This window comes from Tinamus guttatus, unplaced genomic scaffold (assembly GCF_059628265.1).
Source record: "Tinamus guttatus ecotype Peru unplaced genomic scaffold, ASM5962826v1 Tinamus_guttatus_pri_ptg001701l, whole genome shotgun sequence".
In the NCBI taxonomy this organism is placed as follows: domain Eukaryota; kingdom Metazoa; phylum Chordata; class Aves; order Tinamiformes; family Tinamidae; genus Tinamus; species Tinamus guttatus.
The window spans coordinates 2957-20479 of record NW_028290235.1 but is presented as its reverse complement, the minus strand read 5'-3'; the positions used below and the strand labels follow the sequence as shown (position 1 = coordinate 20479).

The 17523-nt window shown below is 69.4% G+C and overlaps 3 protein-coding genes across 3 annotated transcripts; 2 read left to right on the top strand and 1 right to left on the bottom strand.

Moving 5' to 3' along the window:
* Positions 1-470: 470 nt before the first annotated feature.
* Positions 471-8682, top strand: SART1 (spliceosome associated factor 1, recruiter of U4/U6.U5 tri-snRNP; the record flags this gene model as incomplete). The annotated part of the gene is made up of 18 exons (XM_088539452.1): positions 471-531; positions 1102-1157; positions 1452-1578; positions 2063-2168; positions 2302-2379; positions 2834-2933; positions 3341-3474; positions 3807-3989; positions 4398-4521; positions 4996-5123; positions 5308-5475; positions 5885-5995; positions 6726-6813; positions 6906-6996; positions 7382-7517; positions 7595-7684; positions 8218-8339; positions 8641-8682. Coding segments are annotated over 18 exons (1922 nt in total), but the record flags the coding sequence as incomplete, so codon positions are not given.
* Positions 8683-8990: 308 nt separating this feature from the next.
* On the bottom strand, positions 8991-11014 carry EIF1AD (eukaryotic translation initiation factor 1A domain containing). Its single transcript, XM_088539451.1, has 5 exons — positions 10868-11014; positions 10693-10801; positions 10099-10207; positions 9740-9778; positions 8991-9195 (listed from the first exon to the last, which is right to left on the bottom strand). Exons 1-5 carry the CDS (start codon positions 10952-10954, stop codon positions 8991-8993), a joined length of 549 nt encoding a protein of 182 aa, XP_088395577.1. The 5' UTR covers positions 10955-11014.
* An 857-nt stretch (positions 11015-11871) lies between these two features.
* BANF1 (barrier to autointegration nuclear assembly factor 1) lies at positions 11872-13884 on the top strand. The gene is made up of 3 exons (XM_088539450.1): positions 11872-11901; positions 12213-12386; positions 13738-13884. The coding sequence occupies exons 1-3, from the start codon at positions 11872-11874 to the stop codon at positions 13882-13884; spliced, it is 351 nt and encodes a 116-aa protein (XP_088395576.1).
* The last annotated feature ends 3639 nt before the right edge of the window (positions 13885-17523 follow it).

Below are 17523 nucleotides of genomic sequence, written 5' to 3'. Positions count from 1 at the left end.
GGGGGCACGGGGGGCTATAGGGAGGCCCGGGGGGGCACGGGGGGCTATAGGGAGCCCGGGGGGGGCACGGGGGGCTATAGGGAGACCCGGGGGGGGGTACGGGGGGCTATAGGGAGGCCCAGTGGGGGGCACGGGGGGCTATAGGACGTTTGGGGGCAGCTGTAGGTGGCTGTGGGGAGGGCAACAGGGGGACGGGGGGGGCAAGGGGGGGCTTGGGGGCTATTGGGTGTTTTGGGGCGGCTGTAGGTGGCTCTGGGGGGGCCTAGCGGGGCTATAGGGGGGCTGGGGGGCTGTAAGGGGGATTAGAGGGGTCTGCAGAGGCTATAGGGGGTGTCCAGGGGATTCTCTGGGGCTAGGGGGCAGCCTGGGGGGCTATAGAGGGATGAAGGGGGGCTGGGGGAGTCGGGGGGTGTCGTGGGGGGCTGGGGGTGTCGCCCCCGGTAATAACAACCCCCCCCCCCACCCCCCAGGCGGCAGCGGCTCCAAGGGCTCCGGCGGGGGGGAGACGTCGCTCAGCATCGAGGAGACCAAGTGAGACCCCCCCGGACCCCGATACCCCCCCAGCGCCCCCCGGGACCCCCCCGATGACCCCCTAGTGCCCCCCGGGACCCCCCAAGCCCCCCCAGCTCCCCCCGGGACCCCCCAGTGCCCCCCGGACCCCGATGACCCCCCAGTGCCCCCCGGGACCCCCCCAGCTCCCCCCGGGACCCCCCAATGCCCCCCCAGCCGCCCCTTGGGCTCCCCTGGCTCCAGCATTCCCAGTTTTCCCAACTCTTCCTTGTGCCGTTTAACGCGCTACCGGTTCGTGAAGTGCTTTTCAGGCACTGTTTCTATTATGCGTTTTAATTAAGAGTTGTTTTGTGTTGATGTTCATTGGTTTTGCAATCAGTTAATTCTCGTTTAAATTTTTTGTGTTTTAAAACTTCCTGTAAACAGGGAATATTGCCTTGAGTTAGCCCCAAGTTTATCCGGCTTAGTTGAATGCTTGCATGTTAACTAAGCACCGATCAGCTGTTATCTGTGCTCTCGTTAATTAATGCCCATAATCAGTTAGTTGTGGTTAATTTAGCTAATTGCGCTGACACGCGCCTTGTTTTGCAGCAAACTGCGGGCCAAGCTGGGCCTCAAACCCCTGGAGCTGTCGGCGCCCAAGAAGGGTGAGTGGGGGGGACGGCGGCCCCCCCTTCGCGGGGACTTGGGGACCTTGGTGTCCCTGGGGACCTTGGGGACCCTGGGGGTCCTTGGGGACCTTGGGATCCTTGGGGTCCCCGGGGACCTCGGTGTCCCTGGGGACCTTGGTGTTCCTGGGGTCCCTGGGGATCTCGGGGACCCTGGGGACCTTGGGGTCCTCGGTGTCCCTGGGGTCCTCGGTGTCCTTGGGGTCCTTGGGGACCTCGGTGTCCCTGGGGATCTCGGTGTCCCCGGGCGCTGAGGGCCCCGTCCCCCCGCAGAGGCCGGGACGTCGGCGGAGCCGGTGGCGGCGGCGCCGCTCAACCCCCTGCGGCAGCGGCAGCGCCAGGAGCTGCGGGAGCGGCTGGCGGCGGCGCGGGAGCGGCGGCTGCTGAGCCAGCGCCTGGGGTGCGCGGGGCCCAGCGGCCCCCAGGGTCCCCATTGCGTCCCTGCGTGGCCCCGAGTGTCCCCGTTGTGTCCCCATTGCGGCCCCGAGTGTCCCCGTGTGTCCCCGTGCGGCCCTGAGCGTCCCCGTGTGTCCCCAAGTCCCCCCATCGCATCCCTGTGTGTCCCCGAGTCCCCCCATTGCCTCCTCAAGCGTCCCTGTTGCGTCCTTGCATGTCCCCGAGCATCCTTGTCATGTCCCCAAGCATCTCCATTGTGTCCCCAAGCATCTCCATTGTGTCCTGTCGCCGCCTCGAATGTCCCCGCTGTGTCACTGCACGTCCCCAAGCTTCCCCGTTGTGTCCCCACGTGTCCCCGCTGTGTCCCTGAGGTTCCCCGCCGCGTCCCCACATGTCCCCGCCGTGTCCCCGCCGTGTCCCCGCCGTGTCCCCACGCGTCCCCGCTGTGTCCCTGCCGTGTCCCCACGTGTCCCCACGTGTCCCCGCAGGCAGGTGCGGACGCTGGGCGAGGAGGAGCCCGGCCTGGACGACGCCAGCGCCTGGATCGAGCGGAGCCGCCGGCTGCAGCAGGAGCGGGAGCTGGCGGAGAAGCGGGTGCGGGGGGGGCGCCCGGTCCGGGGGGGCCCCGGCGTCCGGGGGGGCCCTGGCGTCCGGGCCGCTGTCCCTGCCGCGTGGGCCGCCCCCTCCCCCGGTGACGCGGTTTTGGGGCGGAACGGCCCCGTTTCAGGCCAAGCTGCTGGAGGAGATGGACGAGGAATTCGGCGTGTCGGCCCTGGTGGAGGAGGAGTTCCAGCGGCGGCGCCGGGTGCGGGGGACGCGCGGGGGACACGCGGGGACACGCGGGGACGCATTGGGGGGCACTCGGGGATCCTCGGGGGACATTCGAGGGAGCGTTGGGGACACGTGGGGATTCCTGGTGGCCGCTCGGGGACGTGTTGGGGACACGTTGGGAACACTGAGACATCCTGGGGGTGTTTGGGGATGTTCAGACAAGTTGGGGATCCTTGGGGATTCTTGAGGGATGGTCAAGGACGCATTGGGGACACTTGGGACACGTTGGGGGCCTTGGGGATGCCCAGGGGACACTCAGGCACGGGGGGATCTTTGAGGCCGTTTGGGGGACGCTCAGGGAGCCATTGGGGACATTTGGGAACAGTCATTTATGTAGAGGTGACAGTTGGCAGCTGCGCAGCACCCGGGGGGACCCTTGTGTCACGCGGTGTCCCCAAGGGTCACCCGCTGTCCCCGCTGTCCCCCAGGAGCTCTACAGCGCCCGGGACCTGCAGGGCCTCATGGTGGGACACGACGTGGGGGCCTTCCGTGAAGGGGAGACCCTGGTGCTGACGCTGCGGGACAAGGGTGAGGACAGCGCGGGGACACCGGGGAGCTCGGGGACACCGGGGTGACACCAGGGCGGTATTGGGGACACCGGAGACATGGCGGGGACTCCCATGGTGACACCGGTGACACTGGGGGCATCGTGGACACCACGGGGCTCCTGGCCCTGCGTTGGCTCTGTGCGGGGCTAGAGAGTTCCTGCTGTGTCACCAAAGTGTCCCCAAGGTGTCCCCGTGTCCTGGCAGGGTTCCCTGCAGTGTCCCCACATGGTTCCCATGTCCCCGCGTTTTCCCGTGTGTCGCTGTATTTTGACAGGGTGTCCTGATGTGTCACCACGCAGGGTTCCCGTGTCCCCTGTTGGGTTCCTGTGTCCCCATGGGGTCCTCGCGGGGTGTCCCCGTGTCCCCATGTCCCCGCTGTGTCCCCAGGGGTGCTGGAGGAGGCCGAGGACGTCCTGGTGAACCCGGCGCTGGCCGAGGCCGACGTCGCCCGGCGCTCCCTGCAGCTCCGGAGCCGCAGGCCGGGATACGACCCGGGCCAGGAGCCCGAGGGCGGCGCCACCGTGAGTGTCCCCGCGTGTCACCTCCCCGGTGGTGGCACTTCCCAGTGTCACCTCACCCTGGTGGCACCTGTCCCGGGGCGGGGGGATCCCTGTTCCTTGCTGTGGTTGGGGACCTCATGGGGTGTCCTGAGGCACCGCTTGAGTGTTGCTGATGTCCCCCGTTGTTCCCTTGTCCCTGTTGCTGTCCCCGTGTCCCCCATTGTCCCCATTGCCCCGTGTCCCCCCGTTGTCCCCGTGTCCCCCCATTGTCCCCATTGTCCCCGTGTCCCCCCGTTGTCCCCATTGTCTCCGTGTCCCCCCATTGTCCCCGTTGTCCCCCGCTGTCCCCCCAGGAGCTGCTCCCGCAGTACTCGGAGGCCCTGGGGCTCTCGGCCCCCCCCTCCTTCCGCCTGGCGTCCGGGGGGGTCCCGGCGCCGCCGCCCCCCCCCCACCGGGGGACCCCAACCCCAGAGCCTGGAGCTGCCCCCCCCCCGCCTGGCGGCCGAGTTCCGGGACCCCCGCGAGGAGGTGGAGGGGTGGGGGAGCGGGGGGGGGGGGCAAAGGGGCAGGGGGGGGCAAAGGGGGGGGATGGGAGAGCGGGGGGGGGCAAACGGGCGGGGGGGCAAATGGGGGGATGGGGGGACAAATGGGGGGGATGGGAGAGCGGGGGGGCAAATGGGGGGGATGGGAGGGGCAAATGGGGGGTGGGGGGGGGGAGTGGGGGATAGGGGGAGGGGGGAAGGCAGGCGATGGGGGATGGGGAATGGAGGGCGGTCCTGGGAAATGGGGCGGTCCCAGGGAAGGGGGGGCTGGAGGGAAAAGGGGGGGAATGGGGGGGGGGGTTTGGGGAGGGGGCGCGGAGGGGGATCCCGGGGGGGGTGCAGGGGGGATCCTGGGGGGGTCGTGGGGGGGGTCCCGGGGGTCCTCACCCCCCCCCCCCCCAGGCCGTGCCCTTCCGGAAGCCCCGGAAGCGGCTGCGGCGGCTGCGGCGCCGGGAGAGGCGGCTCCGCGCGGACGAGCTGCTCCCGCTGGCGCCGCCCCCCCCGCGGGGACCTCGGCTCCAGGTGGGTCCGGGGGGGCAGCAAAGCTGCTGGGGGGGGCACTGGGGTGACCCCCCTGACCCCCCCCGACCCCCCCCCCGTTTTGTTCCCCAGGTCGCGGGGCCGGGGCCACCCCGAGGCCGAGGACGGAGCCCCCGGGGGGGCAGCCGAGGGCGGGGGAGGGGAGGAGGGGGAGGGGCAGGACCCGGCCCCGCCCCCCCCGCCGGCTGCCGCCCCCCCCGCCCCCGCGAGCCCCTCGGCCGCCCCCCCCGTGGAGAACACGGAGCCGAGCAGCGACGGTGAGCGGCGCCCGGACGCCAGGGCCCCCGCGCGGGGATGGGGGCAGCCCGGGACGCCAGGGCCCCTGCGCGGGGATGGGGGCAGCCCCGGACGCCGGGGCCCCCGCGCGGGGATGGGGGCAGCCCCGGACGCCGGGGCCCCCGCGTGGGGATGGGGGCGCCCCCGGACGCCGGGGCCCCTGACACCCCCCGCCCCCCCGCAGAGGAGCCCCCCCCCGGCTCTCCGGCGGCGCTGGAGGAGGACGAGGCCGAGCAGGAGCTGCAGAAGCAGCTGGAGAAGAGTCGGCGCCTGCGGCAGCTGCAGCAGCTGCGCGAGGCCGGCGGCGAGCGGGTGAGCGGGCCCCGGCGTCCGGGAGGGCCCCGGCGTCCGGGAGGGCCGCGGGCTGGGGGCCAGGGAGGGGCCCAGGCGTCCGGGCCCCGGTGGCTCCTTTCCCCGTCCCCGGAGCTCTCCGTACGGGGGGGCCTGCGAAGGGCCCAGGCGTCCGGGCTCCACGGTGCCCCCCACCCCCCCGCAGGTGCCGGAGCTGGTGCAGCGGCGCCGGGGGGCGCCGGGGGGGCCGGGGGGGGCGGACGGCCGGGCCGGCGCCATCGTCTTCAACGCGACCTCCGAGTTCTGCCGGACGCTGGGCGAGATCCCGACGTACGGCCTGGCCGGGAACCGCGAGGAGCAGGAGGAGCTCATGGTGCGGGGCTGCCGCCGCGGGCGGCGCTTTGGGGCGGTTTGGGGAGGATTTGGGGCACTTTGGAGTGGTCTGGAGGACAACCGTGAGCAGCAGGAGGAGGTTACGGAGAATCAAGGGGCACTTGTGGGGCCGGGGGGCAGTTTGGGGCAGTTTGGGGGTGATTTGGGGGGTCTGGAAGCTTCAGGGGGCCCTTAGGGGGTACTTGTGGGTCTGGGGGGGCACTAAGGAGTCAAGGGGACATTTGGGGGTCGGTTTCTCCTCTGACACCCCCTTCCCCATCCCTCCTCGTATCCCCTGGCCCTTGTGGTGTTTCCATCCCTTGTCCCCTGTGTGTCCCTCAATGTCCCCCCCTATGTCCTCCCTGTGTCCCCCAATGTCCCCTCCGTGTCCCCCCCGTGTCCCCCCGCAGGACTTCGAGCGCGACGAGCGTCGCTCTCCCGTCGGCTCCCCGGACTCGGACACGGAGGAGAACGTGGGCTGGAGCACCGTGAACCTGGCCGAGGAGCGGCAGCAGCAGGACGTGAGCCCCGAAACACCCCGAAATCCCCCAAAACACCCCCCAAAACACCGTGAACCTGGCCGAGGAGCGGCAGCAGCAGGACGTGAGCCCCAAAACACCCCAAAACGCCTCAAAACACCCAGAAATCCCCCAAAACACCCCCAAAACACTGCGAACCTGGCCGAGGAGCGGCAGCAGCAGGACGTGAGCCCCGAAACACCTCAAAACACCCAGAAATCCCCCAAAACACCCCAAAACCCCCCCAAAACACCGTGAACCTGGCCGAGGAGCGGCAGCAGCAGGACGTGAGCCCCGAAACACCCTAAAACGCCTCAAAACACCCAGAAATCCCCCAAAACACTCGCAAAACTACAAGCCCCCCAAACGTGTCCCCATGGGCAGGAGCACGCGAGGACAATTCCCCCCTGTGAGGAGCCACCAGGATAGTCCATGAAATCCCCAAAACCTCCAGGCAGCCCCCAAAACTCCCCTGAACCATCAGACACCTCCAAAACACCAAAAAACAAGAGGTTCCCCCCCAAACTGTCACCACGACCCGTCGCCAGCAGACCGTGGTTCTGGAGGACCCTCAACGTGGTTGAGAAGCCACCGTGGTAGGACACCCCAGAACACCCCCAAAACGTCCTGAAAATACCCCAAACCACTACAAAACCCACCGCAAACCATTGGACACCCCCAAAGTGACATTGTCCCCCCAAAACGCCCCTGGTGACCCCGTTTTTGTCCCCAGCTCTCAGCCTCCTCCACCACCATCCTGGACGAGGAGCCCATCGTGAACCGGGGCCTGGCGGCCGCCCTGCTCCTGTGCCAGAACAAAGGTGCCCGGACGCCAGGGCCCCCTGGGGACCCGCGGAGACCCCGCGCTGGCCCGGGCCCCCCTGAGCCGCCTGTTGTTTGTCACCCGGCGCAGGGCTGTTGGAGACGACGGTGCAGAAGGTGGCGCGGGTGAAGGCGCCCAACAAGTCGTTGCCATCGGCCGTCTACTGCATCGAGGACAAGATGTGAGTGGCCCTGGCGTGTCCCCAATGTGTCCCCAACGTCCCCAGCACCGCGTGACGCTGTCCCTGCATCCCCTAGTGTCCTCACGAACAACCGCGGGTGACAACTACAGCTGGCAGGAGCAGCAAAGAAATCCCCGTGTCCCCTCACGTCCCCCAGTTTCTCCATGCCCATATCCCAATGTCCCCAACACTGCGTGACGCTGTCCCCACATCCTGTAGTGTCCCCATGCACAATTACAGGTGACGGGTACAGCCGGCAGGAGGACCGCGGACCTGCTCGTGTCCCCCAGTGTGTCCCGATTGCCCCATCCCTGTGTCCCCAATGCGTCCCTGCTGTCCCCAGCCGCGGGTGACGCCGTCCCCGTGTCCCCCGTGTCCCCACCAGGGCCATCGATGACAAGTACAGCCGGCGCGAGGAGTACCGCGGCTTCACGCAGGACTTCAAGGAGAAGGAGGGCTACCGGCCCGACGTCAAGATCGAGTACGTGGACGAGACCGGCCGCAAGCTGACGCCCAAGGAGGTGACGCGGGGACGGGGACAGCGGGACGGGGCCAGCGGGGCCGCGGCCACCCCCGACGCCGCCTGTCCCCGCTCCAGGCCTTCCGGCAGCTCTCGCACCGCTTCCACGGGAAGGGCTCCGGGAAGATGAAGACGGAGCGCAGGATGAAGAAGCTGGACGAGGAGGCGGTGAGCGGCGCAGGGGGGACGCGGCGGGGACAACGAGGGGACACGGCGGGGACAGCAGGGGGACACGGTGGGGACAGCGGGGGGACACGGCGGGGACACGATGGGGACAGCGTGGGGACACAATGGGGACAACGAGGGGACACGGCGGGGACACGTTGGGGACAACGAGGGGACACGTTGGGGACAACGAGGGGACACGGCGGGGACACGTTGGGGACAACGCGGGGACACGTTGGGGACAACGCGGGGACACGGCGGGGACACGTTGGGGACAACGCGGGGACACGGCGGGGACACGTTGGGGACAACGAGGGGACACGATGGGGACAGCGGGGGGATCCGGCAGGGACACGTTGGGGACACCCGGGGTGGTGCCAGGCCCTTAAGAAAACAATGTCCCCCCACACAACGTCCCGGTGTCACTGTTGATGCTGCTGCGGCCCCATACGTTGTCCCTGTGACATCCCTGTGTCCTGGTGACGTCCCCGCGTCCCGGTGTTGTCCCGGTGACGTCCCCGCTGTCGTCCCCGCAGCTGCTCAAGCGCATGAGCTCCAGCGACACCCCCCTGGGGACGGTGGCCCTGCTGCAGGAGAAGCAGCGGGCGCAGAAGACGCCCTACGTGGTGCTGAGCGGCAGCGGGAAGAGCATGAACGCGTGAGGAATCCCGGGAATACCGGGAATGGGAGCGGGAACGGGAATGGGCTGCCCTACGTGGTGCTGAGCGGCAGCGGGAAGAGCATGAACGCGTGAGGAATCCCGGGAATGCCGGGAATGGGAGCGGGAAGGGGAATGGGCTGCCCTACGTGGTGCTGAGCGGCAGCGGGAAGAGCATGAACGCGTGAGGAATCCCGGGAATACCGGGAATGGGAGCGGGAACGGGAATGGGAGGGACCGAGCGCGACACTGGGGACAAGTGACACCGGGAGCCCCCGTGTGACTGACACCCTCCCCCCAGGAACACCATCACCAAGTGACAGTGGCCGCTGCCAGCCGGGACCCGACGCGTCACCGAGTCACCCGATGCGTCACCCGACGCGTCACCCCCCAGCAGTGTCACCGTTCGGTACCACCCCCAGGGGTGACAATAAACGCTGTCCCCAAGGCCAGCTCTGTGTTTCTGGGGCACTGACGCCACCGCGTGTCCCCGTCACACACAGTGACGCGGCGGGGGACAGTGACAAGAAAGGTCCTTTATTTGGGAGACGAGGCTGGGCCATGACGTCACGCGTCCACGTTGCCTCGTGTCACCAGTGTCACCTGTCCATGACGTCACGTGTCACCTCTCCATGACGTTACCTATCCGTGTCACGGGCACCGCATGGCCTGGACATCACCTGGGTTGTCACCCGTGTCCTTGTGCTCCTGGTCACCTGCGTCCTCCATGTCCTCGGTGTCCTCGTCCCCGCTGTCCTCGGTGTCCTCGTCCTCGCTGTCCTCGGTGTCCCCGGTGTCCCCAGCACCCGCCCGGTTCGTGTTCACAAAGAGCTGCTCGTCCCCGTCCTCGTCCTCGCTGTCATAGGAGACGTCACACGCGTGTCCCCGTCCCCAACACACACACGCGTGTCCCCGTCCCCAACACGTGTCCCCATCCCCAACACACGCGTGTCCCCATCCCCAACACACGCGTGTCCCCATCCCCAACACACACGCGCGTGTCCCCGTCCCCAACACACACGCGCGTGTCCCCGTCCCCAACACACACACGTGTCCCCGTCCCCAACACACACGCGCGTCCCCGTCCCCAACACACACACGCGCGTCCCCGTCCCCAACGCGTGTCCCCGTCCCCAACACACACGCGTGTCCCTGTCCCCAACACACCCGCGTGTCCCCGTCCCCAACACACCCGCGTGTCCCCGTCCCCAACACACGTGTGTCCCCGTCCCCAACGCGTGTCCCCATCCCCAACACACGTGTCCCGCAACCCTGCCCCCGCTCCCCCCAATTAAGGACACCCGCTGAATCCCATTAGCCCCAATTAGCAGCCCTAATTACCCCCCAGTTAACAGCCCCTCGTCAAGGACCCCCCCAATTGACCCTCCCCCCCAGCTTACCGGGACTTCCGTGTGTCCGGGGGGGCGAAGGCCTCAGGCCTGGGGGGGGAGGGGGGGTCACGGGGGGTCCAGGGGCTTTGAGGGGGTGGGGGGGGGATCTGGGGGGGGTGTCGGGGATTTGGGGGGATTTAGGGTCATTTGGGCGTTTGAGAGGATTTGGGGGGATTTGGGGTGTTTTGGGTGTTGGGGGGGGGTAGGGATGATTTGGAGGGGGTTTCAGGGGTATTTCAGGTGTTTCCGGGCGGTTTGGGGACATTTCCGACGCGGGTTCGGGCATTTCCGGGCGGTTTTGGGGTGATTTGGGGGCGTTTTGGGGTGATTCGGGTTTTGGGGGGCGTTTTGGGGCGTTTTGGCGCTACCAGAGGCCCCGGTGCTGCAGCCAGCGGACGTGCGGGGGCAGCAGCAGCAGCCGCATCTCGGCCTTGACCTTGTCACCCTCCTCGATGGGGTCCACGAGCAGGAAGTCACCTGGGGACACGGGGACGTTGGGGACAGTGTGGGGACATGAGAACAGCGCAGGGACATTGGGGACAGCGCGGGGACATTGGGGACAGTGTGGGGACACAGAGACATCACAGGGACGTGGGGACAGCGCGGGGACATTGGGGACAGCGCAGGGACATGGGGACAGCGCAGGGACATGGGGACAGCGTGGGGACATGGGGACAGCGCGGGGACATTGGGGACAGCGCAGGGACATTGGGGACACGGAGCTGGGGGAGGACACAGATGGGCTGGGGACACCGGCCTGGGAAGGGACCCCCTGGGGACACCTTGGGGACACCCAAGAGACACCCTGGGGCACGTTGGGGACACGTTGGGGACACGTTGGGGACACGTTGGGGACACGGTGGGGACACGTTGGGGACACGTTGGGGACACGGCGCTAAACGGGGTGACGTTGGGGACACCGAGGAGCCCCCAGGACACCCGTGAGGATCTGGGGACGTCACCTCTCTTGATCCAGATGTGGCGCCGGAAGCGGCTGGGCATCGTCACGAGGAAGCGGGAGCCCTCGGGGGTCTCCACCTGGTGCAGGTTGTTCCCGGGGGTCCCCAGCACCTGCGGGGACATCCCCGTGTCCCCGGTGTCCCCGGGCCCGCCGCGTCCCCGTCCCGCCCCGCTCACCCGCACGATCCGCTGCGGCGGGGCCGGCTCCACGCGCTCCTCCAGCACCTCCCTCGTCACGTGTTTCCGCTTCGTGGCCCGCGACATCCCGGACGCCGGGGCCCTCCGCCTCAGCGCGCTCGCCGCATGGGACGCCGCCGCTTCCGGGTCCTCTCCCCGCGCGTAGCGTCACTTCCGGAAACACCGCTCCTTGCCCCGCCCGCCTCCTCCTCTCTATGGTCGCTCCCTCTCCGTGGAACCTCCCGCGGCCACAGAGTGGCGGCGCCGCCGTGCTAGAGCATCCCCCTCCACTTCCGCCGCGAGCGCGTTGCTAGGCAGCCCCTCCACTCTATGCTCCCTTCCGGCCGCTCCTAGAGCGGCCCCTCCGCGAGCTGCCGTCACTTCCGGCCGCCGCCCTCGCCGGCCGGAGGTGGCGGGATCGCGCAGGCGCGGCCGGAAGTGACGTCAGCGCGCGGCGGCACGTTGGGCGGGAGCGGCGGTTGAGAAGCGGCGGCGGCGCCGGTGCGGGGGCGGGGCGGGGGGTGCGGGGCCCTATGGGGATCCATAGGAATCTATAGGGCCCTATGGGGGATCCACAGGGGATCCATTGGGGCTTATGGGGATCTATAGGGCCCTATGGGGGTCTATAGGGATCTATAGGGCCCTATGGGGGATCCACAGGGCCCTATGGGGGATCTATAGGGCCCTATGGGGGATCCACAGGGGATCCATAGGGGCTTATGGGGATCTATAGGGCCCTATGGGGGGATCCACAGAGCCCTATGGGGGGATCCACAGGGCCCTATGGGGGATCTATAGGGCCCTAGGGGGGATCCATAGGGGCTTATGGGGGATCTACAGGGGATCCATAGGGGCTTATGGGGGATCTATAGGGCCCTATGGGGGATCCACAGGGGATCCATAGGGGCTTGTGGGGGATCCACAGGGCCCTATGGGGGATCCACAGGGGATCCATAGGGCTCTATGGGGATCTATAGGGCCCTATGGGGGATCCATAGGGGCTTATGGGGGACCTGTGGGGCTCCCTGGGGACTGTGGGGGAGCCATAGGGGCTCATGCGGAGCTATAGAGGCTATGGGCACCTATAGGGGCTATGGGGACCTATAAGGACCGATATCTGTCCCCGTGCCCCGTCCCCATCCCCACGTTGTCCTCACCTCCCTCCCGACACTGTCCCCGTGCCCAGGGTGTCCCTGGTGCCACCATCCCTGTCCCGTCGTGTCCCTGTCCCATCGTGTCCCTGTCCCCGTCGTGTCCCTGTCCCATCGTGTCCCTGTCCCGTCCCCGTCCTTCTCCCTGGGGTCACCGCCCCCCCACAGTGTCCGTGTCCCCAGGGTGTCCCCAGGGTGTCCCCAGGGTCCCCAGCCGCGCTGTCCCCCCAGGCGGTGGCCGAGATGTCCTCGACGTCCAGAAGCACCGGGACTTCGTGGCGGAGCCCATGGGGGACAAACCCGTGCGGAGCCTGGCCGGGATCGGGGACACGCTGAGCCAGCGGCTGGAGGAGAAGGGCTTCGACAAGGTGACACTGTGGGGACATTGGGGACACCGTGGGGACATGGGGACACCGTGGGGACATGGCCGGGATCGGGGACACGCTGAGCCAGCGGCTGGAGGAGAAGGGCTTCGACAAGGTGACACGGGGACACCGTGGGGACACGGGGACACTGTGGGGACATGGCTGGGATCGGGGACACGCTGAGCCAGCGGCTGGAGGAGAAGGGCTTCGACAAGGTGACACGGGGACACGGGGACACCGTGGGGACACGGGGACACTGTGGGGACATGGGGACACTGTGGGGACATGGGGACATGGCCGGGATCGGGGACACGCTGAGCCAGCGGCTGGAGGAGAAGGGCTTCGACAAGGTGACACGGGGACATGGGGACACTATGGGGACACGGGGACACCGTGGGGACATGGGGACACTGTGGGGACACGGGGACACTGTGGGGACACGGGGACACTGTGGGGACATGGGGACACCATGGGGACATGGGGACATGGGGACACCGTGGGGACACCATGGGGACACGGGGACATGGGGACACTGTGGGGACACCATGGGGACATGGGGACACTATGGGGACATGGGGACACCGTGGGGACACGGGGACACTGGGGACACGGGGACACCGTGGGGACATGGGGACACCGTGGGGACATGGGGACACTAGGGGGACATGGGGACACTAGGGGGACATGGGGACATGCTGGGCTACCCCCCGAAGCCATAGGAGACCCCAGAACCTGGGGAATGTCCCCAAACCCCCAGAGGGCCCGACCCCTTGCAGGTGTCCCCAGGTGCCACCTGGAGGTGTCCCCAGATGGTGACAGGGCTGTCCCCCCCGCCGGCCTCCGTGGTGCTGGGGCAGCTCCCGGGGCTCCAAAACGGCAGAAAACAGGGAAAATCCCCCCGATGTCCCCCGGGCTCCCCCGATGGCCCCCGTGGGGCTGTCCCCATTGTCCCCATCGTCCCCATTGTCCCCATCGTCCCCATCGTCCCCCTGTCCCCATTGTCCCCGCAGGCCTACGTGGTGCTGGGGCAGTTCCTGGTGCTCCGTGGGGCTGTCCCCATTGTCCCCATTGTCCCCATTGTCCCCATTGTCCCCATCGTCCCCATCGTCCCCATTGTCCCCATCGTCCCCATTGTCCCCATTGTCCCCATTGTCCCCCTGTCCCCATCGTCCCCATCGTCCCCATTGTCCCCCTGTCCCCATCGTCCCCATTGTCCCCCTGTCCCCATCGTCCCCATTGTCCCCATTGTCCCCGCAGGCCTACGTGGTGCTGGGGCAGTTCCTGGTGCCCCGCGGGGCTGTCCCCATTGTCCCCGTCGTCCCCCTCGTCCCCATTGTCCCCATTGTCCCCGCAGGCCTACGTGGTGCTGGGGCAGTTCCTGGTGCTGCGCAAGGACGAGGGGCTGTTCCGCGAGTGGCTGCACGAGGCCTGCGGGGCCAACGCGAAGCAGGCGCGGGACTGCGCGGGGTGTCTGCGCGAGTGGTGCGACGCCTTCCTGTGAGGGACCGGGGCGTCCCCAGGGCGTCCCCAACGCCCCCAACGTGTCCCCAACATCCCCAGGGCGTCCCCAACGTGTCCCCAACGTCCCCAAGGCATCCCCGTGTCCCCAACGTGTCCCCAGCGCCACCCGAGAGCCACCAACACAGCCACGACGCACCCCGTGTCCCCAGCGCGGGACTGCGCGGGGTGTCTGCGCGAGTGGTGCGACGCCTTCCTGTGAGGGACCGGGTGTCCCCAACGTGTCCCCAACGTGTCCCCAACGTCCCCAAGGCGTCCCCGTGTCCCCAGCGTGTCCCCAACACCGCCCAAGAGCCACCAACACAGCCACGACGCGGCCCCGTGTCCCCAGCGCGGGACTGCGCGGGGTGTCTGCGCGAGTGGTGCGACGCCTTCCTGTGAGGGACCGGGGCGTCCCCAACGTGTCCCCAACGTCCCCAACGTGTCCCCAAGGCATCCCCGTGTCCCCAGCGCGGGACCGCGCTGGCCGCCCGTGCGACCTGCTGGGACAGCGCGTCACCGACGTGTCCCCGAGGTCACCGCTGTGTCCCCGGTGCCACCCCCGGAGCCACCGCGCGGCCCCATGTCCCCAGCGCGGGCGCCGCACCAACGTGTCCCCGAGTGTCCCCAACGTCCCCAAGGCGTCCCCGTGTCCCCAGCGCGGGCGCCGCGGTGCCCTCCCGCCGCACCAACGTGTCCCCGCGTGTCCCCAAGGCCCCCGCCGCGGCCCCGCCCCCCCTTTGTGCCCAAATCCCCCCTGGTGGCACCGGGTGCAGCTCGAGGTGCCACCAAGGGGGAGACCCCCCGAGCCCCGCCCCCTTGGCCCCACCCCCGCCGGAGGGGCCCCACGTGACCTTGGGGACACCGGGAGGGTCTTGGGGACCCCAAAACGCCCCTAAATGTCCCCAACCCCCCCCCAAAATGGTCCCTTGGGGGGGCCCCGCCCGCTGCCCCCCCCCCAATTCGCGGTGGGGGGGGACGCGAATTTCTTTGTAAAAGGATTTTTTAAGGTGAAAAAATAAAACTTTGGTTGTGTTGGAGCCGGCTCTGTTCTGCAGCCCCTATGGATCCCATAGGGCTCCCTAGACCCCCCTAGGGGCCCTGCAGCCCCCATAGATCCCCCAAGGCCCCCCCGCAGGAGCCCTATAGCCCCATAGGTCCCACTGCCCCCCAGGTGCCTTATAGATCCCATAGGTCTCCCTGGGCTCCCCATAGGGGCTCTAGTCTCTATAAGGCACCCTGGGCCCGTCCATAGGGGCCCTATAGGCCCATGGGTTGCCGTAGTCTCCCCGTGTAGCCCCCCGCATACCCTATAGCTCCTGTATGTTGTCTCGGGCACTGTCTATAGGGGCCCTGCAGGGTCCCCCAGAGCCCCTCTGACTGCCTGGCACCCCCATGGACCCCATAGGGGCCCTGGAGCCCCCACAGGGCTCCCTAGACACCCCCTAGAGCCCCTATAGGGCTCCTCAGAACTCCAGAGTCTCCCTAGATGCCCGCGGGGGCCCTATGGCCCCCATAGCTCCCCCTAGAACCTTCTATAAGGGCCCAAGAGCCCCCATAGACCCCCTATAGCCCCCATAGAACCCCCTAGCCCCGCCCCCATAAGTTCCCTATAGCCCTATGGGACCCTATAGGGCCCGGGCGCCGCGCACGCGCAGGGCCGCCTCATGAATATGCAAATTAGGGCACCGGAAGTGGGGGCGGGGCGCCTGCGGCGCTCAGGCCTCCCGCGCGCCTCTCTATGGCCGCGGAAAGGGAAGGGAAGGGGCGGAGCTTGGGCGGAGCTACCGGGTCAGGGGTCACCGCGGTCCCGGCGGTGGCGCCAACGGCTGCGGGTGAGCGGGGGGGAGGGGGGAACCGGGGAGGGCCCCGGCGTCCGGGGAGGGGAGGGGGGAACCGGGGAGGAACCAGGGGGAGGGGGGAGCCGGGGGGGGGAAACGGGAGAACCGGGAGGGGCCCCGGTGTCCGGGGGAGGGGGAGCCGGGGAGGGGGGGGGAGACCGCGGCGGGGAGGAACCGGGGGGGGCGCGTCCGGGGGGGGGAGGAACCGGGGGCGGGGCGCGGGGGGAGCCGGGGGCGGGGCCAACTCTTGCTCTCCTCCCCCTCCCTCGCAGGACGACGATGGCGGCGCCCCCGGCTGACCCCGCGCCCCGCCCCCGCGCCAGGCCCCGCCCCCGCGCCAGGCCCCGCCCCCCGCCCAACCCCCTCTTCACGCGGTGGCTCCGCGAGTGGCGGGACGAGGCGCTGGCGGCCGGGGGGGGGCGGCACGTGGCCTACGAGCGGGTGAGGGGCCCCGGCGTCCGGGAGGGCCCCGGCGTCCGGGAGGGCCCCGGCGTCCGGGAAGGGCCCCAGCGTCCGGGAAGGGCCCTGGGTGTCCGGGAGGGTCCTGGGTGTCCGGGAGGGCCCCGGCGTCCGGGAAGGGCCCTGGGTGTCCGGGAGGGCCCCGGGCGTCCGGGAAGGGCCCCGGCGTCCGGGAAGGGTCCTGGGTGTCCGGGAAGGGCCCCGGCGTCCGGGAGGGCCCCGGCGTCCGGGAAGGGCCCTGGGTGTCCGGGAAGGGCCCCGGCGTCCGGGAGGGCCCCGGCGTCCGGGAAGGGTCCTGGGTGTCTGGGAAGGGTCCTGGGTGTCCGGGAAGGGCCCCGGGTGTCCGGGAAGGGCCCCGGGTGTCCGGGAAGGGCCCCGGCGTCCGGGAGGGCCCCGGCGTCCGAGCGAGGGGCCCAGGCGTCCTGCCCCCCCAGGCCCTGCGCTCGCTCTCGCGCTACCCCCTGCCCCTGCGTTCGGGCGCCGCCGCCTCCGTCCTGCGACACTTCGGGCCCGCGATCTGCGCCCGGCTGGAGCAGCGGCTGCAGCAGCATCGCCGGGGTGGGCGGGGCCTCGGGGGGCGGGGCCTCGGGGGGCGGGGCCTCGGGGGGGCGGGGGGCGGGGTCGGGAGACTGTTGCCTATCAGGGGAGGGGAGGGGCTGGGAGCCGGGGTGGGCGGGGCCTGGGCTTGAAGGGGGCGTGGTTTGAAGTGGGCGGGGTCGGAGCATCCACCCTCCTGCTGCTGCCTATAAGAGAAGGGGAGGAGCGGGGGGGCGGGGCCTGGCGGCACCTCCCCTTCCTGCTGTTGCCTATTGGGGAAAGGGGAGGGGTTTGAGTGGGCGGAGCTTGGGTGTGGGGTGGGGCCATTAGGGGGTGGGACTTTGCAAGTGGGTGGGGCTTCGGCCAGAAGGGGGTGGGACTGTTGGTGTGGGCGGGGCTTGGGGGGCTGGAGTGGGAGAGGCTCCAGGGGGAGGGGCATGGGTGGGGCAGATGGGGGCGGGGCTAGGAGGAACAGCACCCTGATTGGCCCGTGTCTTTCTCCCCTCCTCCAGATGAAGGCTCCGCCTCCCCTGCCGGGGGGCGTCGCCCTGTGAGCCCCTTGGCTCCACCCACAGTGAGTGCCCGGACGCCTGAGCCCCCCTATGAGGGAGCAAGGGGGGCACCTGTGCTGCCTGGGCCCCCCCCCCTTTATGCCCCTCCCTCCTCGCAGAAGCTCCGCCCCTTCCGGCCCCGCCCCCGCTCGGCACATTTTGCCCTCCTGGTGACGCTGCTCAGGGTGAGCCCGGACGCCTGGGCCCCTTTTGGGAGCGGGGGGGTTGGGGGGCGTGCCCAGACACCTGGACCCA